The sequence below is a fragment of the Corvus brachyrhynchos genome, unplaced genomic scaffold (genome assembly GCF_000691975.1).
Source record: "Corvus brachyrhynchos isolate BGI_N302 unplaced genomic scaffold, ASM69197v1 scaffold32, whole genome shotgun sequence".
NCBI lineage: Eukaryota > Metazoa > Chordata > Aves > Passeriformes > Corvidae > Corvus > Corvus brachyrhynchos.
In genome coordinates this window covers 9,794,366-9,808,237 of record NW_008237919.1, presented here as the reverse complement: position 1 = coordinate 9,808,237, position 13,872 = coordinate 9,794,366, and the positions used below count along the sequence as shown (strand labels likewise).

General features: G+C 38.6%; 1 protein-coding gene across 1 annotated transcript in view; it reads right to left on the bottom strand.

Moving 5' to 3' along the window:
- The window catches only part of MSRB3 (methionine sulfoxide reductase B3), a 66,468-nt gene that overhangs the window by 32,705 nt on the left and 19,891 nt on the right, over positions 1 to 13,872 (bottom strand). Inside the window, exons 4-5 of the mRNA XM_008632794.2 lie at positions 12,936 to 13,013; positions 4,039 to 4,067 (exon numbers count right to left, since the gene is read on the bottom strand). Of these exons, the coding sequence (XP_008631016.1) occupies positions 4,039 to 4,067; positions 12,936 to 13,013 (107 nt within the window). The remainder of the gene's footprint in view (positions 1 to 4,038; positions 4,068 to 12,935; positions 13,014 to 13,872) is intronic.

Sequence of the window (13,872 nt, the reverse complement as noted above, 5' to 3'; positions counted from 1 at the left end):
AGCAGGAATCCAACAAAAGCTCGTGTGTAGCTGTCCCTCAGGAGAGCCTCTAGCTGCATGGGCAGCTATTATGGCTTAATTCCTGATACTAATTGGAATGTTTCCGAAGTATCGACACAAAGAGTGACATAAAATCACATACATTATCTCTACATTTCATTTGATATGTAGAAGCAGGGAGACAGAAGAACAAGCTTTGGAGATACGTCTCTTTTTTTGAGAGAAGTGTGAAGCTGGCACAGCAGATGGCACAGCTGAAGGCACTGTGTGTCCTTGGGCACTCCTCTTTCTTCAGTGCACAGATATGTTTCTACAGCATGGGACCCCGACGGTCCCGTTTGCACCCTGTGCTCTCTGACTTTCCATGGTCTGAGTGACAGATATACAAAAAAGACTCCACTGGAGTCCGTGTATATTATCCATGAATTTGTCCTTTGTTTTTAACATAAAACAAAACTGAGATTTTTGCCCTTCGTGATTTCAATGCAGATACTCTAACTTGAATATCACGTCTCACCTCCACAGTGACATGCAGGATGCAGCAAATATTACAGGAGATGCCCCAAGAAAACTCCAGCCCTCCCAGTAGGCAGTAGGAAATTCACCATTACCATTCTCTGGTGACTGGGGGTCATGCTGAGACAATTGTTTGCATTTTCTGTGCTTACTTTTGCTATTACTAAGGTGGGATTTAAGTGTTCAGCAACAGCTTTTGAGACCTACAATTTCTTCCTGTTATGGAACAGCATTCTGAAGACCTATATTACTCTAAATTAAAAAAGCATAAGTCTATTTATCATTCATCAAATGAATTCCATTAATTATTCCGATATAATTCTTATACTCTTAAATTCCAAAATTTTCTAACCAAGTGCATAGCACAATAAGCATTTTAGACACTAACAAAGTACTGATAATTAGAAAAAAATTGTTTCACCTGTGAGTTTTTTTGTGGTTTACTTTGTTCTCTAACAAACTATGAGGAAAAAAATATTTTTCCTACAACCTTTTTTGCTTTCAAGTACTTTGTTAGAAAAAAGTCTATTTTAAGTGCCAGTAAAATTCATCATATTATGACAGGAAACCAAAATTGTTTCATTTATAAGATCTTCCAACAGCATGAAGCTAACCCCATGGTCTCTGAGACAGAAATTCTGCCAGCTATAGACTTAAAAAGAATAAGCAGAGAAAAAGAAGTTTCTCAGATGGAACTATTAGTCATGAGATGAAGAATGTGTGTCCCCTACAGATGTTATAGCTATTTGTATGATAAATCCTGATCATCACTGTAGGAATTTTGCAGCCTTCTTTTAAGTTAATGCTCAAGTTCCAATTAATCTTCTTTTGACAATGTTTGTCTAATATTTCAGTGTTGAACATTTCCAGGGTTACATTTGCAGTGAGCCTACTGGGTACTTTAAAAACTGTATTTCTGACTTTGTACTTGCTTCAGAAAGACTTCTTTTAATTCTTCAATGCTTCACAGATATTTCTAGGTAAGAGAAGTATAATAAACATTGATAAATATTTATTAAGGGCACATCTAGACTTGCAAGTTAACTGGAATTAACAGTGGGGTTAATTTGGAGCAAGCAATAGTCATGGAACAGCTCCCCAGGAAAAAAATATGTATTCTATAATAAAATTACCTCATTCTCACGTTCAACACTTGAACCGTTTTGAGTAACATAAGATAAATGAGAACAAAGCATGTTTGTTCCAGTTTGCGGGATCATTACTTTACTTAGGAATGACAGTCTAGGGAATTCAAAATGAAATAAGGGATGTGAAAATACCTTAAGGTGTCTCCAAGAAACTTGAGGTTGCATAAATATAGACTCAGATGCCAGCAGCCCTTTTAAAACCAACACTACATTGGCACTCTTCAAAGGCCTGTGTAATGCAGAACATGGTGCTACATAGGGCACTGCACCCCCCCCATAAAAAAGAAAGGTTTTTTTTACAAGGATGCCATTGCCAACACATCTTGAGTGAATGCATCCTGTTCACTCAGAGGCAGCAGGAGGTCTGGGATTATTGTCTGGTTTGGGAAAGTGATAGCGAGTTCTTTGGTGGGGAAACAAAACCAGTGATATTCTATTTGGGTGGTAGATGTTGAGGTGATGTTGCCAGTATATTCACTTCTCCTCTGCTCTTACATATTGGGAACAAAAGAGAAACTCTGAGTCCTTGTGCCATCTGACTGTCATTGAACAGCTTCTTGGTGGAAGAACTGAGTGCTATCCCTATAAAGGAAAGGCTGCTGTACTTCTCACAAAAATAAGGGGGTTTTCAGCCTTGATGTTGCTTGGTTTTAACATCTACCCTGGGTTGTTAGCTGAAATCTGTGCTGAAAGACACAGCACTGATGAGACCAAGGCGTTAAATCTCAGTAAGTCTCAGTTCCAGGTACAGAGTTTGGGGAAAAATTGAAGTGGGACCAAGAGCCCAGGGCAGAAAGGCCTGGTGACATGTAGTGAGCAGGCATGCACCACAGCTGCAATAGTGCCAAACTTTTACTGGAAAAGCCATGCGCCTGCCTTCAATGCCAAGGGGGGCAGCAGGCAGCATAGTGCACCTAACAGGAGAACTGCTTCAAAAGAGAGAGTCAGTAAACTAATTGTAGCTTAATCCACGAAGCAAGTTGAAGCTCTGCAGAGAGCACTTTCCCTTCAACAGAAAAGCAGAAATGTGACATTCTGCTCCACACCCTAGTTTTGGTGACTGCACTAAAATAAAGGGGGTAATGGCAGATAATGTGTGAAGCTATCCCCCATGGAATCCCACTGTGTTTTGTCAAGATCCAAGAATCAATCTTAGCATAGAGTTTATTCAAGCAATATTTAAAGCAAGTAACCTCAAACTCACAGACTAAAATCTTAATAGAAGCAAGATGACGCAAGTATATGAGATGTAGGCATTGGCTATTTAAATGCTTCCTGCTGTAGATTTCACTCTCATATAGTTACAAAGATAAAATCTAATGTGGAAAGAAAAAGCAATGTAATGCCTCACATTTCAAACCCAAATCATGCTGTAACTGGGATAAAAGGCAACGTGCTATTCCATAAACACCCTGATTAATATATATTATAAAATTCGTAACATCATAAGCAATTATAATCAGTGCATTAAGCAAATTATATAGAAGATAACATTGGCCTAAACCCAAAATTGACATAATAATATCAGGTTTCCCATTTAAAACAGACTTTTTCATCTTAACAAAAAATGTATTTTGAATTACCTTTTCAGGCAATGGACATTTCACCTAGCTTCAGGACAACAGCCTATTCTTAATTTAATATTGTTTAACTTTAAGGAACACCCAGGAATAGTTAACTGAATAAGTAATAGTATGGTATTAGGATATCTGGTTTTTTCTTCCAACTGCTCCCCTGTTTGCTGTCCTGTGTTTTTTGTCTTGTTAGACACACATTAACCTGTTAAGACTGACCTTCACTTCCCTCCCAATCCCTACAACACATTACAATTCTTTAAAAAGACATCTTGAGAGAGACTGCCTTTTGGTAATCCTCCTCAACTGAGCTCTACAGACTGCTCTGGCATGCATTGTGTACATGCATCTGTCACGAAAATTTGATGACAAATCATCTGTTTCCTGACAGATAGGCTGCACTGACTTCAAATTCCCATGAAATGTTTTTGTCCACCAGGAAGAAAAACATTCTCCTCTATAGCAGTGATCATTCTCAATCTTCAATCCTCCATTTGCTTTAGTCTGTATTATCATTTATTTGTATTATAATTGTTCTGGATCAATTAAAGCCTGTTGCAAGATACATCTTCCTGATCATCTTTTGGGAAAATGTAAAGAGACTGGAACTAATGAAAGGAATGAAAGCAAATGTTTCACAGTAACAATGCTGTTTTCAGAGGGTGAGAAACGAAGATCCTTTTTAAGACTGACCTACCCCAGTTTGTTTAAAACTAAACTGAACTTGAACTGATAAACTACTTTTTTGAGATTAACCTGAATAGTGTACATTCAGCAAAACACTGTAAATCTAAACATACCTGAATTGGAGTCAAACTTTGTTTCTGACCTGAAAAAGAAAATAAAAAGATCGTAAGTTACAAGAACTGCTTTATGCCATAAAAGCCATTTGTCAGACTGATCCCCCAGCAAAAGCCATCTTTAACAAGACTGTCTAACTCTGTACATTAACATTTAATGCATTCAAAGGCATTTGAACCCAAGTAATAATAATTATCTTTAACATTTTACCGTTTTCTACACTGTAGAAAAACACTCTTTGTAGAGTTACAAAGAAGATATTTTAAAAGGCAGATCACAAAATGAATGAAGAAAATAAAATATAAATTTAAACCAGGATTACATTGTATACTGTGAATCATATCATACAGTTGTTTGTATGAAATAAAGTTTTCATTCATTTTCATTTTATAAAGTCATTAAGAGGATTTAATTTATTCACTAATGTTTCCAATCTATTTTTGAAGCAGATACCGTTTCATTAATGTCATATGCATTGTATCCAATGATCTGTACTTAATTGTGCAACATCCTAGGAGGTTTTTGTTTGTGCATGTCTTCAATTTACTCATTCTGCACATAGGAGTGAGTGGTTTGATTTTCTTAAAAGTGGAAAGTGGGGGGTGGGAAAGAGGAAGGGAGCCAGACCTAAATTTTAACTTGTTTTTAAAGTCTTTGCAAAAAGACAATGTTGTTTGCATTATGCACCATTAGCTTTGGTCGTGCACTGCGGATTTTTCTCTCTCTAACAAGTAGTGTTTTCTTCTAAGGGCTTAGCACTTAGCAAATGAACCCTATAACCTGTATATTTAATAAAAGGAAGAAAAAATTAGCCCTTGTGGGAACATCATGTTTCAGATATCGGTTAATAATACTTGTAAATGTAGAAGCCTTTGAAGATCTCAATTTAACTGTGGGAAAACTTAAGTTGGGTAATTACTCAAGATGCTGCTGATGTGCTGTCAAGCAGAATTAACCCTATGACTAGGGCTATCTACACAATCTGCTACAAGACAGCATTGTCTATACTGAGCTCTCAAACCAATTAACAGGCATGTTCCAATCAGATTTATATCACCCACTAACAATCAGTTGTACACATGGTCATGGCTGTCACAGCAGGACACAAGGTCTGACCAGCAGGAGACCTGTTAAAGCATGTTACGTCGGCAGCAAAATGCATTTCCCCAGAAATTCTAAGGAGGAAGTACAATGTTGGATCCTTTTACATTGCATCAAGGAAGGGATGTATTTTGGGTAGTTACAGTCCTTCTTTTTTCAGAAGCAAATGACTGAAGCTCAAAAACTAATTGCAGATTTATTTTCAACTTTTATAAGCTTGTACATGCTGTTACATGTAGATGTCTTTTACATGCATTCTATATTTTTATATAACTTGCACTGTAATTCTATACCAAATAACTGTGCTAGAGCAAATAAATATAAAATCAGTCATAATTTAAAAAATTAACAGGTTCATGCTATTAAAGACATCAGAAAGGAAACAACTTTCTTCTCCCATTCCACTAATTCTGCGCCTTCCTCCAGTGCTCACAATAGATATAATCTCAGGACATGAAAATATACTCTTAAATATACACTTAAATATACTTCCAGGAGATGAAAAGATGAAAAATACATATCTTCATAATTAGTATTTTTAAAGTACCACCAAGAGCACTGAACAAAGAAAGCATGTTGCTGACATGCCTTCAGGGCACCAGCCCATACTCAGTTTGGCAGTATGATTCAATTGGAATTTACACCAGCAGGATGAAGTCCCCACCCTGTGAAAAGTGGTAACCTGGGGGAAATCCACTGAGTTACAAGTAAAGCCACTTAGTGTTTTATTTAAAATATTCTCCTCAAGCTGCTGTATATCTGCCTACACTATTCTCTCTTGTTCATCACGGTATCAGCAACACCTCACTACCTACATAGTCAGACAGAATGTACGAATGTTACCCTCAGCATCTGTTTAGCTGCACGATCAACTTCTTGTTGCCTAAATTCTAGATACTCACTATTAGCTGGTCAAACAGAGTTCTTGCTTCTCAGCCTGAATGGCTTGTTATGGACATATGCACTGTAACTTCTGGCATCAACAAACTGGCCCAGGGGCCAAGGTGGCAGAGAGTGCATAGGGAGGAGGGTCACAAGGGTCAATGGGCACTGTAATGAGTACCAAAGCTCCAAACAGTCATAAATTACTGGACAACACATCAGAAAACTGATATGGGGGTGATAAATGAATCGAACTTTGTCTGGCAACAGCAGAAGAGCTATGAAAGAAAACACAGCATGGGAGGTAGTACTAGGAGCCATCGAGAGCAGGATGGTCACCTATGTCATGGTCACCATTTCCCCTTGGGAAAATGATGTAAAATTTAGGACACAGTATTACAGAAACTGTTAGAGATCTTAGTAAGGCACAGAAAAAGTGGAGGAGAATAACGAAGCGTCTTTGGCATTGTAAATAAACAAGTGGCAGATGTGAGAGAAGCACTCTGCAAGAACACAAAATCACCTTGACTACTTGAAGGAATGACAAAGCTTACAGCTATTTTAATGGAAGCAGCACTTTTCCCCTCTTTGAGTATTTATATCTGCTTCTCAACAGCACGTTAGACAAAAGTATCAGAAACTAATTGCACATAGGTGTTTAAAATGTGCAACTAAAACATGGCCATTAAAAAGGATAAAATTAAATACTGAAAGTACATTCCAAAGGGATGTTTTCTACACACAAAAATATTCACTCTGACTCCTTTATACTTTTAAAACTACATCACGTAGAAGGAAAAAGCCTCCTCAGTACATTGTTTGTTATCATAGTACGTACTCTGATATCCAACCTAAGCATCCTACCAGACAAGATGCACCTTACAGTGCTAGGTCCTGACTGTACTAATTGTCTTTTATAATTTATCACAAGAGGGGAACACCCCAACACCACCCCCAGCCTTCCACCCCCACCCCCCCAATGAATGGATAATAGCTTTCTTCATATTTTCTCTGCTTCTGTCTCATAGGAGTATTCTGAAAGTCAGGTAAGCGTTCATAAATATCTTTGGAAATTAGTCTATATGCATAAAGGGAAAAAGACAGTATTTATAAAGTGCTTTTCATTTCCAACTTCAATATGGCTCAAATACACACAACACATATCAGTACAAATGTCAAGTAGGCTTAGCTACCAACACACCATGTGCAAGGACATGGTGAGCTACTGGAAAGATTTAGCTAAGCACAAGGTGCTGCAACACTTTTAAAGATCCCAGGAATAATTAAGTCAGACACAAACAATAGAATAGATGATGGTAATTTTATCTGTACTGCAAAGAGGTGCAGGGTTTTAACCTGTTTCTTTTAAAAGACATCATATACCAGATCTTCAGACTGCCAAGTACTAAGAAAGAGACAGAAATGGAGTGATGATAATCATCACGTGTTCCTATAGACTGAATTTTAAACTACTGCCTTCCTAAGTATGTCTGAACTGCAGTTGTTCAGTGCCACATATTAGTGTCAAGAGACACACTACAGCTGAAGTTAATGCAAATCTGCTACTTGCCAGGGAAGCAGGCCTTTGTCAGAGAGGAAAGAGGATTTACTGCAGAACCTCTCCTGTTATGTTACAACTGCCTTTCCTTTTACCTTTCATGATGAAGTATTTAACAGGTTTATATAGGTTTTGTTGAGGGAACATGGGGAACAGCCTTTGGAAGCCCTATAACTCTCTCAGACAGTATTCTGCAGTTCTGATCCTTGCATTTTAACATGGAAGGAGTCATTTATCCTCTTAGCTTTCATAGGCCTTTGCATTAGCAGTTTATACCAGGCTGTTCCTTTGCAAGGTTTTGCTTCAAGGATGCTAAACACAACATTGGTGGGGGCAGACATTCAAAATACTACTCTCTGAAAAGGACATTGATAGAATAAAGATCTGTTACAGTCATAAAGAGGATTGATGCATCTTCGGTATATCTTCATTTTCCAAGAATTTTACTCCATATTGGCATGGGCAATTTACTGAAGAGATGATGGTCTACCAGGCTCCTGATGCAATCCAAGCCAACCCATGTCCTGGTCCAGGTGACTGAGCAGAATACAATCAACCCTCTCTCTTTTGTGATTGCCCCCTAGTGGTACAGAAAATACCTAGTTGGAGTATCAGGGTTCCTGTACAGCATTGCTAGCAATCTGAAGAAGGCCAGGACAGTAATATTCGGAGTATCAGGGTTCCTGTACAGCATTGCTAGCATCTGAAGAAGGCTAGGACAGTAATATTTAGTTGTGAACATATCCCTGGAGGCTGTGTTGGCCCTTATCATGCTGATGAAAACCCTAGATAGGACCTAGGCAAACTGCAGGGGAGGCTCAGGCCAGGGACCATTCCCCAAAAGCAGAATGAACCAGGCCATTCTGTTTCAGAGTAGAGGAACTTAGGCTAAAAACGCAAGCCATGTCTTGTCACTTGCCTTTAGGGCCAGAGAAGAGGCTTTTGTCCATTTTATTTGTAAGTATGGACATAACCCTTCTGAAAATGCAAGCCATTACCTGGAAAGCAGTCACTGATCTGGAGTGTGTCCAGAGAAGGGTAAGGATGCTGGTGAAGGATCTTGAGCACAAAAAGGAGGCTCAGGGAAGGCCCTATCACTCTCTACAACTACTTGAAAGAAGGGTGTAGCCAGGTGGGTGTTGAGCTCTTCTCCCAAGTGACAAGCAACAGAATGAGAGGAAATGACTTCAAGTTGTACCAGAGGAGGTTTAGATTGGGCACTAGTAAAATTTCTTCATGGAAAGCATTGTCAACACTGGAACAGACTACCTGGGGAAGAAGTTGGGTCACCATGCCTGAAGGTATTTTAAAGACATGTAGATGTGGCACTTATAAACATGGTTTAGTGGTGGGCTTGGCAATGCTGGGTTAACAGTTGGACCCAATGATCTTGAAAGTCTTTTCCAACCTAGACAATTTATTGATTCCTACACTGGTGAGAACCAACTTACTTCAGACAAATGTTGTTAAGTAGAAGCTGCTGGGTTTGACGGTCTTTTAAGGAAACTAAGAGTCAGTGAAGACAGATGAAGTTGCTCAAGTAGTTCTATTAGATCGTACTAGAGAAACCACATCAATGAGGTCATATGGGCTCTCCTAGACAGATAAGCAGTGGTGATTTTTCATTTGGCATGCTCAAAGAATGTAAAGATCAGTGAAAAAGCTTAAAAACCATTAATTAAGCATGCAGCACTGGTGCAAGGAAATTCCTTATAAAGATCTAGCCTGGTGACTGAAGTCCTCCCTTGTCTTGTGAAGGCAAGAGTGGTACAATGCTAATGGTACAATTTTATTGCCCAGCCACTCTTTCATTTTCTCTTGATTGGATGTCTGAGAGATGTTGAGAAGACCTGACACAGCTCAACAAAAATCAAATGAAAACATAACATGGGTAAGGCTGTTGCTATGCCTGCTAGTACATGTTCAGAAGAGCCAACACCATTACCAAGAATTCTTTCCAGGAAGCAATAAAGGCAGCAGTGGGTGATTTATGAAGACTTGGTAATTTAGTCTTTGGCCCTAAAAATTGGAAACTGACAAAACAATAATATTTCTTTTTTAAAAGGAAATCATTCTCCCAGGCTTCCCAGTTCCCATCTATACCACATCTTTCTCACAGTCCTGCATATGGTAAAGGACATGACCATGGCTTATTAAATATGGAATAGATTCTCTCCTATGGCAGTAGCATGAGTCGTGGATTTCACTCAGGTCCATTTTAACGCCCTCTTTCCATGGCTGTGGACAGAATGTATTTTTGCATAATGTATAAGAATATGCCTTGAAAAATTAAAGTAGGCACAACATTGCAAATACATTTGTCCCTTAGAAAACACTGAGGATATGTGTGGCATAGGTGGGTCTTTGTGAACTGATACAGAAAAACACAACCTTGCTGTGGAGGCCATCCAGCCACGATAAACATGGCTGATAAAATATAAACACAAGCAGGTGTGTTTGATAAGTATAAGGACTTTTTCTTTCCTTATTAGTTTTCTATCAGATCCATGTTCTGCATTGAGACATGTTTCAGGCACACCAGGTGAGGCCCAGTGAAGAGAAAGCCATGAAAAAACACCCTAGAGAAAGATGGAGTACAGCAGGGCTCCTTCTTTTATCATAAGCCTACAGCTAAATTGGAGTAACACAAAACTGCATAAGGACTGGCTTGCAGAAAAGGAGGTCCTTGAGATTAGTTTATTGTCTCTCTCATTTATTGCTTTCTTTAGACAGCTGTACTGGCATGTAGGAGACTGCCTGCCATGAAAGTTCAGAGAGAGAATAATAAGATTCAATAGCATGATTATGGATTTTATGTGTGAGGCACCTTTGATTGTGGAAAAAGTTAAAGCATGTCCTCCATAAAGCTTGGGAGGTTTCTCATAACACTAGCACAAGTAGGTAGATGAAGAGATGTGAAATTCCTAATTGTTTCTTTTATCTTTCCTGTGATAGAGACAAAGTTCTGTTTTAAAGACTTACCAAAAAACAGGTCTTTCATCTGGAGTGTAAAATTCATGTGTTCCCTGACCTCGTGTGTCACATGGTAATGAAACAACGTAAATCAGAAATGTTAAAAGTTGAAGTTTGTTAATATTACTGCTGAAGCTCCAGTCTCTTTCCTAGTTAAACTGACAGGTCCATAGTCCAAATATATATATTTACAGATTACAACGACATAAAGACAAAAAAATTAATGGACATCAGTGAGAAACAAATGTAAATGCAAGTTTCAGATGACTATCGGGAAATTACAAAACAAAAAGCACCAAAAAAATCCCATGCCACCACAAAAACTACTTGCATTTTAAACGGAGCAATGGACTTTCTTTGTATTGTACTCCCATCTTACTCCTAAAGAAATACTTCAGTGATTTACACTCTGTGGAGAAAACGTAGTAAATAGCATACATTTTGCATTCTCTTATGTGTTTCCTTCTCACTTTTTTTAGCTGTCTGGGCTGAATCAGTGACCAAGATTCAGAAATCTGTCTTCCCCGGTTGACGAGGACATTATGTACTGATATTTTGAGGTCAGTAAACAAAAGAACACGGACTCCTACTGGTTTCTGCATTTTTTCCCACTGTTGCCAGCCAGTTCAGAACTGGCTGAATTTGATGTATGCCAGAGGTGGCAAGAGCTCACAAGGCAACACAAAGACTTTGGGGAGATTGAGTAAAGGCCAGTCTAGTCTCAGGACACAATCAGTCAGGTGTTTTCTTCAGGTGCCCACTGGCTTTAGAATTATTAAAATTAAAAAATAACTTCCCTCTTTCCCGCTCTCCTCCAATAAAATCCACAGGGGTCTCAAAGAGAATCTAAAAACAGAGACATTTCCATATAGCGCATTCACAAAGAGAAATGCAACTCATTAACTCAAGACTATGCCAAAGCATACTGTGTACTTGAGATAATCACAGATAAGTATCATACTGCAGTTTTTTCCCATCTTAAAACTATTGTGAAGGCAACTGGAAACTAGTTCACATTCATTTATGTGTACAACTGCTGTCCAAAACTCACCCCACAAAAAAAACCCTACTCTTTCTCCTTCAGATGATAGAAAGGAAGCCAGTCTTGAAGGTAGAAAGTGAAATCCTGACTCCATTGTATTCATTTGCTAAATATGAATTTACTTCAACAGAGCCAGGATTTCCCCCCAAAAGATTTAGCTATAGTAAGCAGTGGAATGTCTAAGTGGCAGAGTAGAAAACTAGGTTATGGAAACTTTGGATCCCCACTTTGCACGCTCAAGCCAAGGATCATAGTAACACATGACATGAGACTATTGTCTGTGTCTGTAACCCTCAGATTTTCAACCCAAAATATTCACATTATTACCCAGTTTCTGCAGGTAGTCCTTCTAACAGAGGAATTAAACATTACAGAGATGAGATGCTTCTTTCACTTTAGAGACAGTCTCTTGAGGACAACGATCACTACCACATCTGGTGATTGTAGAGCTACATCAATTGTATTTTCTTTCAACCTATTACTGGCACAATATTCTATACTATTAGCGCTATCCTGACCATCCTGCTTCATGCTCTTGTAAAGCTACCTCTTCAAGTGACAGGGGCTGAGTTAGGGTGAACTGAGGGGGGAAAAAAAGCAAGAAAAAATTAAATTCTTCATCAGAATGAACACAAGCAGCCATAAATAAGAAAAAGCACATGAACAACAACTGAATCTGTGCAGAACAATGCAGCAATCAAGGGAATTCGATCAGCACTGCTTCTGGTACCAAATTCAGGGCCATAATTCCCACAGTACTTCTAAAGAGTATTTTTAAGCCAGCTCTCCATGTGTGCTAATTGGGATAGATAGAAATTCAGTAAGTAATACAATTTTCCACAGTTTTGTGTTCTTAACTGCTTGAATTCTAAAAAAAAAAAGCATCTACTTTTTTCTCCATCATGAGCTAAAATGCTGTATGTAAAATTCAGCATCGCCATCCAGTATCTCTTAAAGCTACCTGTAAGTAATTCTAACAGTCACACCTCAGTATCTGTTGACACAGTGAGAGACTGTTACAATTACGTGACATAGCCGCATATAGAAAAAAAATTAATTACTAATTTTTTTCCTGTCTTATTTCCTCTTTTATCTGAATATTTTCTATCTTATTTATTTATCCAATTTTTTTATATTTACTATGAGACTAATTTACCACAAGACTAATTTTACTACAGCATTATTATTTACATTTCCTCTCTTGTATCCCTTAAAAGGTTGAATGACTTCACCATTCTGTGCTTCTATGAAATGACCTTATACAATTATGTATGAAATATATACAAGATTACACATAACCTAAGAGACAGAAATCGCAAAACTATATTTAGCATACTCACTTGAATAAAGGAGTTCCACAAACAACACATTTGTATATTCCTTTAGCTTTATGGTGTGTGTACTCCCCCTCAAAGGCACTGGGAAAACAACAACACTACATTTTAAAATTAAATAAAGGAATTTGTAGATTTTTTAATTATTAAAGTAGCTGAGTGTTTAGAAAAATGTTATAGAAAAGCCCCATGATTTCAAAGTTGGCAGTTGTTTTTTATTAAAGGTAGCAAATAAAGCAGGCACAGGAAAAGGGGAATGTCCTCGTTAGTGTGCCTCAGATGTTATGCATCATGCAAAAGGAAGCAAATTGTCCCACAGTTCAAAGGCCAGAACAACAACAAAAACAAAAAGGGGTAAAACTGGAGTCTTCCCCTATCTGGCAAGAGAAATGTCAAGTTTTTGTAAACACGGATTGTTTGGCACGTAGCTCAACCTGCCGCACCTCGCTGTGTCCATGTCTGGGCTGTGTGCGGGGCTCGGCGGCTGCAGTGGAGCGAGGTGTGAGGCCGCCCGGGCCCTGAGGAGCCGTGGCGCTGGGTCAGTCCAGCACAGGCTGCCTGGCCGGCAGAGACATTGTAGCTGAAAATGAAATAATTGGTCCACGATTTCAAGCTGTGAGCACCTTATATTTTCAGTTGAAAAGCAATATTCCAGCTTTAAGAGAATATTTTTCTAAGTTAACAGTCTAAAAGGCTAGGAGGTCATTCACCTAATACGAATCAGCTGCGCTCGCCCAACAAAAAGCTTATGTGCTCAGCAGCTTGTTTTTATTATCCTTTCACCCTTTTTATGAGGTCCAATTTTTTTTATAAACAGGATTTTTAAGAATGACCTAATCTCGGATTGTTTGTGTGCATTAAATCACATTGTTGGTCCCGTACACAAGAGCGTGGAAGGCCAGGGGGAAGGCAAGACAGGCCTCCCAGCAAAGACCACTGTCCC